Source organism: Aegilops tauschii, chromosome 7 (genome assembly GCF_002575655.3).
Source record: "Aegilops tauschii subsp. strangulata cultivar AL8/78 chromosome 7, Aet v6.0, whole genome shotgun sequence".
NCBI classification, from domain to species: Eukaryota; Viridiplantae; Streptophyta; class Magnoliopsida; order Poales; family Poaceae; genus Aegilops; species Aegilops tauschii.
Window position 1 is genome coordinate 650,083,661 of NC_053041.3, and position 13,838 is coordinate 650,097,498.

The following is a 13,838-nucleotide window of genomic DNA, read 5'->3' on the forward strand; positions in this document are numbered from 1 at the left end:
CAGTAAGTTCTCTACTCTACTTCTATATATGCTTATGGCTCTGGTAAGAGAAAAATCGTCTATGGTCTTGCCTGACAAGAGGACCTGCTCCCATGTGCTTGCTTGAAGGAAGCCATTGCAGGGTTGCGGCTGCTACGGCACTTGAAGTGCAAGTACCCTAAACATGCATCATCTTTAGAAAGCCCCTAGATCAGTTCACTAGCACCTTGTGATGAACCTAACCTGACAACAAAAAGCTTCTTACCATGACGATTTTGGTGTTGCTTCTGTAAATTCTGATGTTTTTTGTACTTTTAATCGTGTTGTTTTCAAGTCTTGTTCAATGTGTTTAAGTACTCAATACATTAGAGTTTTATGTACTTGTACATTCTAATGATATTAATGTTAATATAGTCATGTGTTACGTATAAGACAGGTCAGACGTTATCATACGAAATTTTCGTCGCCCGTAGCAACGCACGGTCATTCACCTTCTACTTCCGTTGAAACGATGAGTATTGCCTACCACTACTGGTTGCATGCACCCGGCAAAATAGCACCCACCGACCGAGGAATATGCGCACCGGCTACATTCATATCTCGAGCGCCGAAGCAAGACAACAAAAATCCTAGCTGCAGCTCCATGCATGCCGGCCACAGATGAAACCCTAGTTGTATGAACAGTTGTTTGATCGGACATGTAGTGGAATATTTATATTTTTCAGACCCCTTGGTGGGAAGTTCATCTCATCTTTCCTGGAGCCTTAGAAGAAAAGAGAGGTCCCTATCATACGTACTTTCTCTGATATGTTTTGCTTGCATGTGATGTGACTCCGTATATCAATTTTATTGTCATTTTGGCCCTATCCAGTCTTGGCGAAATTGTGGTCCGCCAATAAAGTCAACGAGATAAGCTAGCAACGTATTAACAAACTAATTTTTGCGCGCCGCGTGTTCGCTTCACGAGAGAAGTCGTAAACAAGTCGCTCCTCCACCGTTCATGTCAACCTTTTGACCGTGCATCAATACAGCTGTATTTGATATGCCGTGTGCACACAAGAAAAGGAAACTCCACCGTGCCACGGCAATGGCGTTCCAGCGTCTCTTGCCCCTTGTAGTCCTGCTCTTGTTGGTCGCTAGACCATCGTCGGCTGTGCCCAGCCTCCACCCTGTGGTGCTGGTGCCGGGCAACACCTGCAGCCAGCTGGAGGCGCGGCTCACCGACGAGTACGAGCCACCGCCGGCGTCGGGCTGCGGGGTCCCAAGGCAAGGGCGCGGGTGGTTCCGGCTGTGGGACAACTTCACGGCGCTGCAGGAGGACCCCTCCCTCTTCCGGTGCTACGCGGACCAGCTGCGGCTCGTCTACGACCCCCGCGCCGGGGACTACCGTAACGTGCCGGGCGTCAAGACCCGCGTCGTGGCCTTCGGCACCACACGCAGCTTCGGCTCCGACGACCCTTCCCGAAAGTAAGCTAATAATAAGCATATGATATAACCAACCATGTCAGTCTAAGAATGTTTCTAGCGAGGGGATGGATGATTTCAGTGTCCTCGCTCTTTGATCAGGAATGTGTGCATGGAAGGGCTGGTGGAGGCACTGGAGCGCGTTGGATACAGAGAGGGAGAGAACCTATTCGGCGCCCCGTATGACTTCCGGTACGCGCCGGCCGCTCCCGGACTGGCCTCCCGGGCCTTCTCCGGCTTCAGCTCCAGCCTCAGGCTCCTCGTGGAGCGCGCAAGCCAAAGGAACGGGAACAAGCCGGTCGTCCTCGTCACGCACAGCCTGGGCGGCCTCTTCGCCGCAGTGTTCCTCGATCGGACACCCCTGCGGTGGCGCAGGAGGTACGTCAAGCACCTCGTCATGCTCTGCCTCGGCGTCGGCGGCTCGCCGCTCAACATGTGGCCCCTCGCCTCCAAGGCGCTGGCCGCCAACCCCACGTCGCTGCAGGCCGGCGTGCTGACCTACGGGAACAGGAGCTTCGCAAGCATGTTCTCGCTCCTGCCGTCCCCCAGGGTGTACGGCCGCACGCCCCTGGTGATCACGCGGGACAGGAACTACTCCGCCGACGACATGGCAGAGTACCTCGCGGCGGCAGGTTTCTCCGAGGACGAGGTGGCGCGGTACCGAACGAGGGCGCTGCCGGTGACGCTCAACCTCCGGGCGCCGCTGGTGCCGATGACGGCCATGAACGGTGTTGGCGTGCCCACCGTGGATAAGCTGGTGTTCTGGGACGCTAACTTCAGTGGGAAGCCGAAGTTGGTGAACGGCGATGGCGATGGCCAGATCAACTTGGAGACCGTCTTGGCGTTGCAAAGGTTGGTAGGGGGTGATCCGGACCCGCCTTACTTCAAGTCGATTTTGGTCCCCAACACGACGCACAAGGGTATGATCTCGGACCAATCTGCGCTCAAGCGTGTCGTCAGTGAAATCCTTGGAGCCTCCTCTTGAATATGATAGGGGACATTATCTAAAATTATCATGGCAGCATACTCTGTTGGTTTATGTGACATAAGGATAATGAAACATAAATGATCAAAGGAAGAAGTCCATTTTACTTCCTCAAAATCGTCGTTTGTGTTTTTCGTGTAAAATTATTTGACTTCAAATTTGGCAGGATGATGTGACGAAGTGAGCAAAATAATTGGTATTTGTTTTAAATAATAGGTCCATGTATTTTTTTTTGTCCTATTAAACTACCATTATATATTATATACTCCCTCCGTTCCAAAATATAAGTCTTTCTAGAGATTCCAATAGATGACTACATACGGAGCAAAATGAGTGAATCTACATTCTAAAATATGTCTACATACATCTGTATGTTGTAGTCCATTTAAAATGTCTAAAAAGACTTATATTTCGGAACGGAGGGAGTAGTAAACTGTGAAAATAGTCCTAAAATATATATTGCCATTTTTAACACAGAAAAATTAAGCGTGTGGCAATGTGCCTTTTGATATTTGTGGAAATGGAAATAGGGAGCTGAACAGAGAAAGGCCATTTTTCGTAAACAGAATATCAAGCCCATGTCAGAGTGGGGCGTGACTTCCCCTCATAGTTCACATGCGTGTATTAGACCTGTCCATATATAGGGGCGGACATCCTACAACATACTTGGGCTGCTTTGATTCTTGGACTTGGACCAATCACCAAATTGTCCATCATTCTCCTCATCTCCGGTAGCCAACACTAGTAGAAAACAGACCTTTTATCGAGCGAAGAGAGACGCCAAGTGGGGAAACCCTCACGAGGAGAGACGCGATGTGGGTCTTTTTTCCTCGCCATGGTGTAGCTGGGGCATGAGCTCCACAAGGACGTATGGAGCGGTGCGCCATGGTCCATTCCACTACACTTCCTTTGGTTTTTTAATTGTTATCGTTAGGATAAGAAATTTAGTTTAGAAATAAATTAGTTTTGTTGTCCTAATGATAAAATTTAACAATGGAGGGAGTATATCTCAACACAAGGCAGCCAACATGGGCCGCGTAAGTGGAGCACACGGACGAAGAAAGCATGAGCCGCGTAAGTGGAGCGGCCGCCCCGGGCCCCCAAATCTGCTCTTAATTGGCCTACCACCTTAGCCCAGAATGGCGATGTATTGACGTACTCCATCTTGAGATAATGGGCGCCCTGTTCCTAGAACCGTTTCTGTGATTTTCTCACCTTCCTTCCTTCCTTCGTGCTAGGATTGATTAACGGCCCTTCCAATTGACTAGTAAGCCTGCACGTGAAATTCACGTGCATCAACAAGATGAGACATTGTCCGCAAAAATAAAAGAGAAAACTTCATAAGTGTCTGGGTTGGCAAAGATGACATAGACTTAGTGCATGCTGATGCATCTTTGTATCCTGATGAAGCATCAAAACTGTGTACCTTCAAGTGTCGTCAGCTGCTGGGCCTGCTCGTTTGAACCATCTTTATTCCTTTTCTATTCTGATGTTGATTTACAAGAGTTTGATTCAGGTTCCTCTGTTGCAGGGGCGGATCCAGAACAAAAATGTCCCGGTGTCCACATGCACATCGTATGTACAAGGATAGACACCAAAGCAACTGTATATACTCCATTCCTTTATATAAGGTGTGTTTGTTTTTTTAAGTCAAACGGGTGCATGTTTGACCGAGCTTTTTCTCAACAGGCGCACGTACAGGGATCGATTAATCGATCGAGCAGGCATTTACCTAGATGGGCTGCTATGCCTGGCTTGTGTTTGTGTATCGGTGGGCTGGCCGGTTTCCAAGTCAAAAAGTTACCGGTGTCCAGCCCAAAAATCTGTACCATGTATAAGGTAAACACGAGTGTTACCCGGTGCCAGTGACACCGGAAGAGATAACGTGGCTCCGCCCCTGCTCTGTTGTGAGTTTGAGTCTGTGCTTGTGTTAGACAAATACAGTAGGAGTACATCGTAACCAAGTTGTAATAAGATGGTTATGCATGCTTCATAGCTGATTATCACCTGTGTTTGCAAAGATTTTTTTTTGTACACATCATTTTACATGTGAAGTTGTAATAAAATCGATATGCTTCATATCTAACTGTTGTCTGATTTTCCAAAGATTTTACATCCATCCATGGCCGTGCCCACAACATGAACCAAAAACAAAATTCATAGTTCAAATCAAAATACAAACTTTTGCACCAAACTAACTGATGTAGAAATTAATAAGATATTCACATATGAAGCAGATGTATCAAAAATTTACACAACGCAGCCAGATCATCTTCATCAGCTTTAAAGGTATATATATACAGCATCGGCTTCCAAAAGGGCATATTATGCGTGACCTTCCCAGATTCATTGTTACAGCTTGAAGCAAAACCGCCCTTTAGAGGTATCCCATGCTCCCTCTGTAAAGAAATATATATACAGCAATGATCTAAACGCTCTTATATTTCTTTACGCAGGGAGTACAATGAGTCGGCGCGCTGCAGCAGCTTAAATGAAAACGGGAACTCCCGCCCGGTTCACTTCATCGCCTACTCACTGTCAAGTGTCATAGTTGGCGTCAGCTTTGCCTTACATGCATCACACTTACCAAGTTACCATGATCTGGCAAGCAAGAAGGCAACGACAGGTCCCTCGAGGCCAACCAACTGCCTCCCAAAGGAGAGCAAATGACTATAGCATAGACAGTGAACTGCAAATTCAAATGTTAAAAAAGGTTAAATTATGAATGCAGTTTCAGGCCACAAAAATGCATACTATTCTTAAACCAGTTTGTTATATTCTGTATCTCACTTCACTATTTTTAGTGTTCGTGTACAGCGAAAGTGTGGCTCATATAATCATGATACCATCCATATGCAGAAATTAATTGGCTCGTCAAAATATAAGTGATGTTGCCAATTAAATATAATAACAAGAATCTAGTGGACGTATATACGCAAAATTCAAAACAATTTGGTATAGCAGGCGGACAGCAAGGCTGCACTGGCTATTAAATCCTATAGATTGTTCACCTATCTCTTCCCATATCCCGTCCGAAAGCTAGGCTTTATGAGAAAATGAGAAAATAAAATTATGTACTTCAGAGGCAACTACACAAAATCATCGCCATGGTTCAATGAACATATAAAGCATTTGAAAAAACATTTCGTACGACTTGTAAGCCGGAGCATCAACGTTTGGACCTGTAGCTTATATTTAACAACTAACACATAGTAAATTAACTACCCCTGTCTGTCTCCATGTGCCTACTCCTTGTACAGGCTACCAAATTTGATGAAGAAAATCAACTTTAAAGAACAAAGTCCTGGGACTGCTCTCCCTAATATTCCAACTCCGTTCTTCAAAATCTATTTGGCCAAAATCCATGTTGCTCCTAGGATGGTTCGTTTGCTAGATATTTGCTAGAAATTTGCATGGTTGAGAAAAGTGATTCTTTCAGGGATCTGCTTACTCCATATCTAAAACCTGCATCTGTGTTCCCATACATTTAATATCTGTTATTTACTTACATCATTCTGTGATGTAAGCTTTCAAATTATATGTCAGTACATTCTCTGTCCTGAATCATGGCCAGAAAAAAAATCCAATGCCTTGGATAGCTTAGAACTTAGAGTAAATCATTCATACTGTGTGGGGTGCCTTGTATCTCTGGCTAGACGTTTAATTGCTGAGGTCCTTTCGCAAAACAGAAAAGGAGATAAATTCACACCACTGGCGTATATTACTATGAACCAGTCACACAGATAAATTTAGAAATTCGTATGGCCCTGTCGGACACATACCTGTGTAGTGTTTCGAGGCAGCGCGTCGAGCGCACCACTGGCGTGAATGGGGCGCGGATCGGCATCATATTTTTTAAGGAGGCAACATTATCATTCTCTTCATCATTATCAACATCATAATCATTCTTATCATCATCAACATCATCATCACAAGATATATTGGGATTCGAAGTGGGAGATACCTTCAAAACCTTAGCCATAAGACAAAAGTGAGAAGCAATAGATGATGATGTAAGATCCCTTGAAGCAACATTCAAGACCAAATCGTGTTCCATGGAGTGTTGGGTTTCCTCTACATTGTTAGCACAACAACTCGAGAAAATACATGCATTTTTATCATGGCAACAAGATATAGCAAGCATATCATCATGAGATATGCTCAATCCATTTCTACATGATATGCAAGGACTATCAACACAAGCATGTTTAACATGCAGGATGCTCGAAGTGCCAAAGTCCAAAGATGAAGCATTGCAATAAGATAGTGATGAAGAATCGTCAACAATAAGCCCACTATCATCATTGCAATGACCAACACTACTCACCATATAATTACCGTATGGCAATCCACGTGTAGGTGAAGTAGAAGTTGAGAACATAACACGGCCGGAGGTGGAGGGATAACAATCATCCCCACAAATCTTGGACACACCATATTTATCTTGTAGCTTTGTCCACTAGTAGAAAAAGGACCTAATGTGAGACACATTAGTCCCGGTTTGATTTTGGCCCGGTACTAATGGTACCATTAGTGCCGGTTCGAACGGCTATGCATTAATGCCGGTTCGTGTTGAACCTTTAGTACCGGTTCATGCCACGAACCGGTACTAAAGGGGTGGTGGCAGGCTGGCGTCAGGCCGGGGCCCCACGATCACCTTTAGTACCGGTTCGTGGCACAAACCGGTACTAAAGGGCTAACCTTTAGTACCGGTTCGTGCCATGAACCGGGACTAAAGGGGTCTGACCTATAGTCCCGGTTGGAGACACAAACCGGGACTATAGGGCAATTTTCAGTTTTGAAAAAATCAAAAGAAAATGATAAAAACTTCAAAAAATAAAATCCTTCGAGAGGTAGTTATATTACTACATCTACTAGTTAGGAAAATTTGAAAACTTCAATTTGGACATGTTTTGCAAAAAGTGTAGGGAAAATGTAAAACGGCTATAAATTTTGCATACGATGTCAGAAAAAAAAGTATAATATATCAAAAAATTCAGCACGAAAATCCGCAAACGATTTTGACCGCCTACGGCCTGTTTGCAATTTTTTAGAATCCTCAAATTCCAAAAGGAAAAAAAGATATGCTCAAATTTCAGTTTTTTTGGTTAAATCTGGTCAAACTATGGTCAAACTACTTATTCAAGAAGTATTAATGTTACTACATAATTATTCAAGAATATTAGTGTTACTAAATAATTATTTCAATTTTTTGAATTTTGGTCAAATCTGGTCAAACTGTGGTCAAACTGTGGTCAAACTTATTCAAAAAATATTAGTGTTACTAAATAATTACTGTTTTTTAGAATAATAGTTTCAAACTCAATCGGTGAAACGTGTGACCTAATGCTGAAGCTAAACTGCTGAGGGTTAATAGGATTGTCAGCTTACATTTGTCAGGAAAACAACAAGTGCAGACTTGGAAAGTAGAGGGAATAGAACTCCGAAGTTAAGCATGCTCAGGCTGGGGGAGTGAGAGGATGGGTGACCGGCCGGGAAGTTAGATGATTTGAAATGAGTGATCCACACTTGAGTAGTTAAGAGGGGTGATTAGAGACTAAATCATCAAATAATTCAGAAAATTAAAAATCGAAAAAAAATCAAATTTTTTTCCAAAATGTTCAGATTTTTTTTTCCAGAAAAACCTTTAGTACCGGTTTTTTCAAAACATACATGCATTCCCGAATGTTCGTGTTTTTAAATGTTTGTGCTAAAAAAAGTAAATATCAATACGTTTTTAAAAAAATGTTCATTTTTTGAAACCAGTTTTTTTTCTCAAAAAGTGTTTGCAAAGCATTTTTTTAAATGCTCTTGATTTTTTATAAAATGTTCACAAAATTATTTTTAAAAACCAAGTTTTTATTAAACAATGTCTTCAAAACTTTTCTATTATAGCCGGGTTTTTCAAGAAAACTAGCTAGATAACAACTACAGTATGTAAATAGGTTTTTCAAGATTTGATGGATTTTGGAACAAGGTGTGGAAAGAGCCTAAGCTTGGGGATGCCCAAGGCACCCCAAGGTAAAATTCAAGGACAACCAAAAGCCTAAGCTTGGGGATGCCCCGAAAGGCATCCCCTCTTTCGTCTTCATCTATCGGTAACTTTACTTGAGGCTATATTTTATTCACCACATCATATGTGTTTTGCTTGGAGCGTCTTGTATGATTTGAGTCTTTGCTTTTTAGTTTACCACAATCATCCTTGCTGTACACACCTTTTGGAGAGACACACATGAGTCAGAATTTATTAGAATACTCTATGTGCTTCACTTATATCTTTTGAGCTAGATAATTTTGCTCTAGTGCTTCGCTTACATCTTTTTAGAGCACAGTGGTGGTTTTATTTTGTAGAAATTATTGATCTCTCATGCTTCACTTATATTATTTTGAGAGTCTTTTAGAACAGCATGGTAATTTGCTTTGGCTATAAAATTAGTCCTAATATGATAGGCATCCAAGATGGGTATAATAAAAACTATCATATAAAGTGCATTGAATACTATGAGAAGTTTTGATTCTTTATGATTATTTTGAGATATGAAGATGGTGATATTAGAGTCATGCTAGTTGAGTAGTTGTGAATTTGAGAAATACTTGTGCTAAAGTTTGTGATTCCCTAGCATGCACATATGGTGAACCGTTATGTGATGAGTGGCGGTCGGGGACGAGCGATGGTCTTTTCCTACCAATCTACCCCCCTCCCCCCCCTAGGAGCATGCGCGTAGTACTTCGTTTCGATAACTAATAGATTTTTGCAATAAGTATGTGAGTTCTTTATGACTAATGTTGAGTCCATGGATCATACGCACTCTCACCCTTCCACCATTGCTAGCCTCTCTAATACCGCGCACCTTTCGCGGGTATCATACACCCACCATATACCTTCCTCAAAACAGCCACCATACCTACCAATTATGGCATTTCCATAGCCATTCCAAGATATATTGCCATGCAACTTACCACCGTTCTGTTTATAATGACACGCTTCATCATTGTCATATTGCTTTGCATGATCATGTAGTTGACATCATATTTGTGGCAAAGCCACCTTTATAATTCTTTCATACATGTAGCTCTTGATTCATTGCACATCCCGGTACACCGCCGGAGGCATTCACATAGAGTCATATTTTGTTCTAAGTGTTGAGTTGTAATTCTTGAGTTGTAAGTAAATAAAAATGTGATGATCATCATTATTAGAGCATTGTCCCAGTGAGGAAAGGATCATGGAGACTATGATTCCCCCACAAGTCGGGATGAGACTCCGGACAATAAAAAAAGGAGAAAAAAGAGGCCATAAAAAAGGAGAAAGACCCAAACAAAAAAAAGAAAAGAAAAAAATAAGAGAAAAAGAGAGAGGGGACAATGTTACTGTCCTTTTACCACACTTGTGCTTCAAAGTAGCACCATGATCTTCGTGATAGAGAGTCTCTTATGTTGTCACTTTCATATACTAGTGGGAATTTTACATTATAGAACTTGGCTTGTATATTCCAATGATGGGCTTCCCCAAAATGCCCTAGGTCTTCGTGAGCAAGCGAGTTGGACGCACACCCACTTAGTTTCTTTTGTTGAGCTTTCATACAATTATAGCTCTAGTGCATCCGTTGCACGGCAATCCCTACTCACTCACATTGATATCTATTGATGGGCATCTCCATAGCCCATTGATACGGCTAGTTGATGTGAGACTATCTTCTTCTTTTTGTCTTCTCCACAACCTATTGGGGAACGTAGTAAATTCAAAAAAATTTCCTACGCACAGACAGGATCATGGTGATGCATAGCAACGAGAGGGGAGAGTATGTCCAGGTACCCTTGTAGACCGAAAGCGGAAGCGTTAGCAAAACACGGTTGATGTAGTCGTACGTCTTCACGATCCGACCGATCCAAGTACCAAACGCACGGCACCTCCGAGTTCAGCACACGTTCAACTCGATGACGTCCCGCGAGCTCCGATCCAGCAAAGCTTCGCCGGAGAGTTTCGTCAGCACGACGGCGTGATGACGGTGATGATGATGCTACCGACGCAGGGCTTCGCCTAAGCACCGCTACGATATGATCGAGGTGGATTATGGTGGAGGGGGGCACCGCACACGGCCGGGAGAGATCAACAGATCAACTTGTGTGCTTAGAGGTGTCCCCTTGCCCCCGTATATAAAGGAGCAAGGGGGGAGGCCGACCGGCCCCTGTAGGCGCGCCAGGAGGAGGAGTCCTCCTCCTAGTAGGGGTAGGACTCCGCTCTTTCCTACTCCTACTAGGAGGGGGAAAGGAAGGGGGAGAGGGAGAAGGGAAGGGGGGCGCAGCCCCCCCACTACTAGGGAAAAGCCTATACACAGAATCTTACCAACAACGCGCTTTAAAATAAGGCGCTGCGGCTACGTAGCAGCAGCGCGCGGAAACAAAACTCGCTGCTGAAATAAATATAGTAGTAGCGCGCCCGCTCTAAGACGTGCTACTGCTATAATTCCCACGACGACGCCACGAGGCTAGTTCTAGCAGCAGCGCGTTAGCACGAAGAGCGCTACTGCTACGGATCATAGCAGCAGCGCATTTCACCAATAAGCACTACTGCTAAGTTTACTACAAAAATATAGTCCCACCTGGCTCCGTGAAGAGAGTTTCTACCACCTTAAATATGTTAATTCTCAAACTTTGACAAACACTTGGTCTTCATTGAACTCTATGTGTAGAATTTGTGCCCGCAATATGAGTCTTCACCGGTTCCTAAACCGGTGAGGACTCATATTGACAAATCAGATTGTACACAAAAAGATCATTGATGATCAATGTATTTTTTATGTCTATTTTTACATGCTGACACATAGCAGTAGGGCGTTCTTTGTGAAAGGCGCTACTGCTAGGTAGTTTAGCAGTAGCGCCTTTATCTATATCGTGCTACTGCTAAGCCATTCCATCTCCCACCCCCCACTCTCCTCTCTATCCGATCCACTCACACTCACTGGATCTCCCCCTCAACCCCCCGCGCCGGTCCTCCCTCGTCGCCCCTCCTCCCTCTGCGCCGCCGTCACCTCCTCCTCCTCGCTTGACTCGGTACCGGCCTCCTCCTCCGTCCTCCCTCCACTCGCCGCTGGCCGGCCCCTCCTCGCTCTGCCTTCCTCCTTCGTCCTCCCTCCACTCGCCGCCGGCCGGCCCCTCCTCGCTCTGCCTTCCTCCTCCGTCCTACTCTCTTCTCCCTCCTCGAGTCGCCCCTCCTTCTCCCTCCTCCCTGCTACATTTTGATTTAGTAGCTAGTTCATATGCAACATTTTGATTAAGTTGATTTGGTAGGCTAGTTGATTTAGAACATTTTGATTTAGTTGATTTTGTAGGTTGTTTGATTTAGTTGATTTAGAACATTTTGATTTAGTTGATTTAGTAGGCTAGTTGATTTAGTATGCTAGTGGATTTAGTAGGCTAGTTGATTTAGTTGATTTAGTATGCACCATTTTATTGTTATTTTTTCTGTACATGGATAGGTAGATGCTTTTGTTTTTTTGTAATAAGTTATTTTTTGGCAAAATATAGGTGCCAATTTAGTTAATTTTGCCACTTGTTTTTTTAATCAATTATCTTAGGCAATGGGGGCCAAATTAGATAAAATGTCTTGGTAGGTGGTACCCTGATTTGGTAGATATTTGTGAAAACTTTTTTCGACAATAGGTGCCACCGAAATGCTTTGGTAGGTGGTACCTTGTCATCTAATATGTTACTAGATCTTAGGATTATAATTTTCCATCAAATTGCTTCTCGCGAAAGAACCAAAAATATCACATGCTACTGTTTTTCTTTCCTATGAAGTGGATCGTTAATCCTTTGCTCATATTGCTTTAGGAAAATGGCGCCACCACCACCGCCACTATGTCGACTGTGCAAGTCAAGGTGCGCGAGCAGCCTTGCAACTGGCAAGCTGTTCGGCATCTACTTCCAGCCGAGTTTTCGTCATGCGGCGGTAGGAAATTAGATGAAATGTAACGACTATTTTATTTTTAGTGTTGGCATTACTGCATTGTGTCATTTTGCTTTTTTTACACAGATCGTCCCATGCAATGTGAGGTTGAAATTCAACAAGCTGACAGGAGACACTGTGACATTTGAGGCTCCTGGGGGGTCGTACACTATGGAGGTCGAGAAAGGACGCAATATGTCGCAGATTGGAGGAGATGGATGGGCCCGTTTCGTCGCCCGCATGCGTCTTACTGGTGGTGAGTTGATCAGCTTCTCCTTCAGAGCAGAAAGACCCAAGCTGGCTGTCATTTATCTCAATCTGGTGGAAGATGATGAAGATGACGAAGATGATGAAGATAATGAGGACCCACTCGATGAAGATGATGAGAACCCACTTCATGAAGCCATCGTAGCTCAAAGAATGAGCCTGAGCGAGGAGGAGGTGTGCAACCTATGTGACATAATTCCGCCAGGTGATGACTTTGTCGGGGTGCTATTCGTGACCCGCCTGACAAGTACCATGGTCGATTGGCATGAAACGGTATGTTACACTGACTGTAATAATTTGATGATATATATATGCTTTATTATTATACTTACAAATGCAAATTATCCGATGATATGCTTAGTGAATCCGATGATATGCTTAGTGTAGAGTCCAATGATATGCGTTGTGGAATCTAGTCGATGATATGCTTTAGTGTAGAGTCTGATCACATGCTTATTAGTGTAGAATCCAAGGAACTATTAATAGTGTAGATAATCCATATATACTTATTAGTAGAATTCATGATTAATTAGTACAAATGTGTAGTACTGTGTCTTTTGATAGTGTAGAAATCTAGACTTAATAGAAATATATTTGCAAGAGTATGTGCGAGGCTATTTATTAATTGATATGTTTTTCCGATTCAGAAATTGCCAAAGAACCTATCTGTGAGTTGTGGTATCGAGCCTGATGAAGAAGGCTCAGCTGGACTACGCCTTACCGCAAGGGGCTCCGTCACCACCTGTACTTACCGCATGGACACAGACGGTCGCACACACTTAAACTCAGTTGGGTGGAAGAGATTCCTCGTTGTCAAGAATCTTCGTGTTGGACAGGCCATCCTAATTACTATCAGGAACACCCACCGCCCAGGCTTGAGGATGATGATCGTCGTCGATATCATCTAGAACTACATATGTGTGTGTGTGGCTATATCATCTAGAACTACATATGATGATCGTCGTCGATATCATGTAGAACAACATATGATGATCATCGTCGATATCATCTAGAACTACATATGATGATCGTCGTCGATATCACCTACTACTGCTTGAGGATGCATGTTGAGTATATATGAAATTGTTATCTAGTACTCCCTCCGTTCCAAATTACTCGTCATGGTTTAGTTCAAATTTGAACTAAAACCACTACGAGTAATTTGGAACCGAGGGAGTACTACCTAGTACCTAT

General features: G+C 43.5%; 1 protein-coding gene across 1 annotated transcript; it reads left to right on the forward strand.

Moving 5' to 3' along the window:
- The first annotated feature begins 1,021 nt into the window (after positions 1–1,021).
- Positions 1,022–2,673, forward strand: LOC109747154 (lecithin-cholesterol acyltransferase-like 1). Its single transcript, XM_020306243.4, has 2 exons — positions 1,022–1,446; positions 1,546–2,673. Exons 1-2 carry the CDS (start codon positions 1,022–1,024, stop codon positions 2,426–2,428), a joined length of 1,308 nt encoding a protein of 435 aa, XP_020161832.2. The 3' UTR covers positions 2,429–2,673.
- The last annotated feature ends 11,165 nt before the right edge of the window (positions 2,674–13,838 follow it).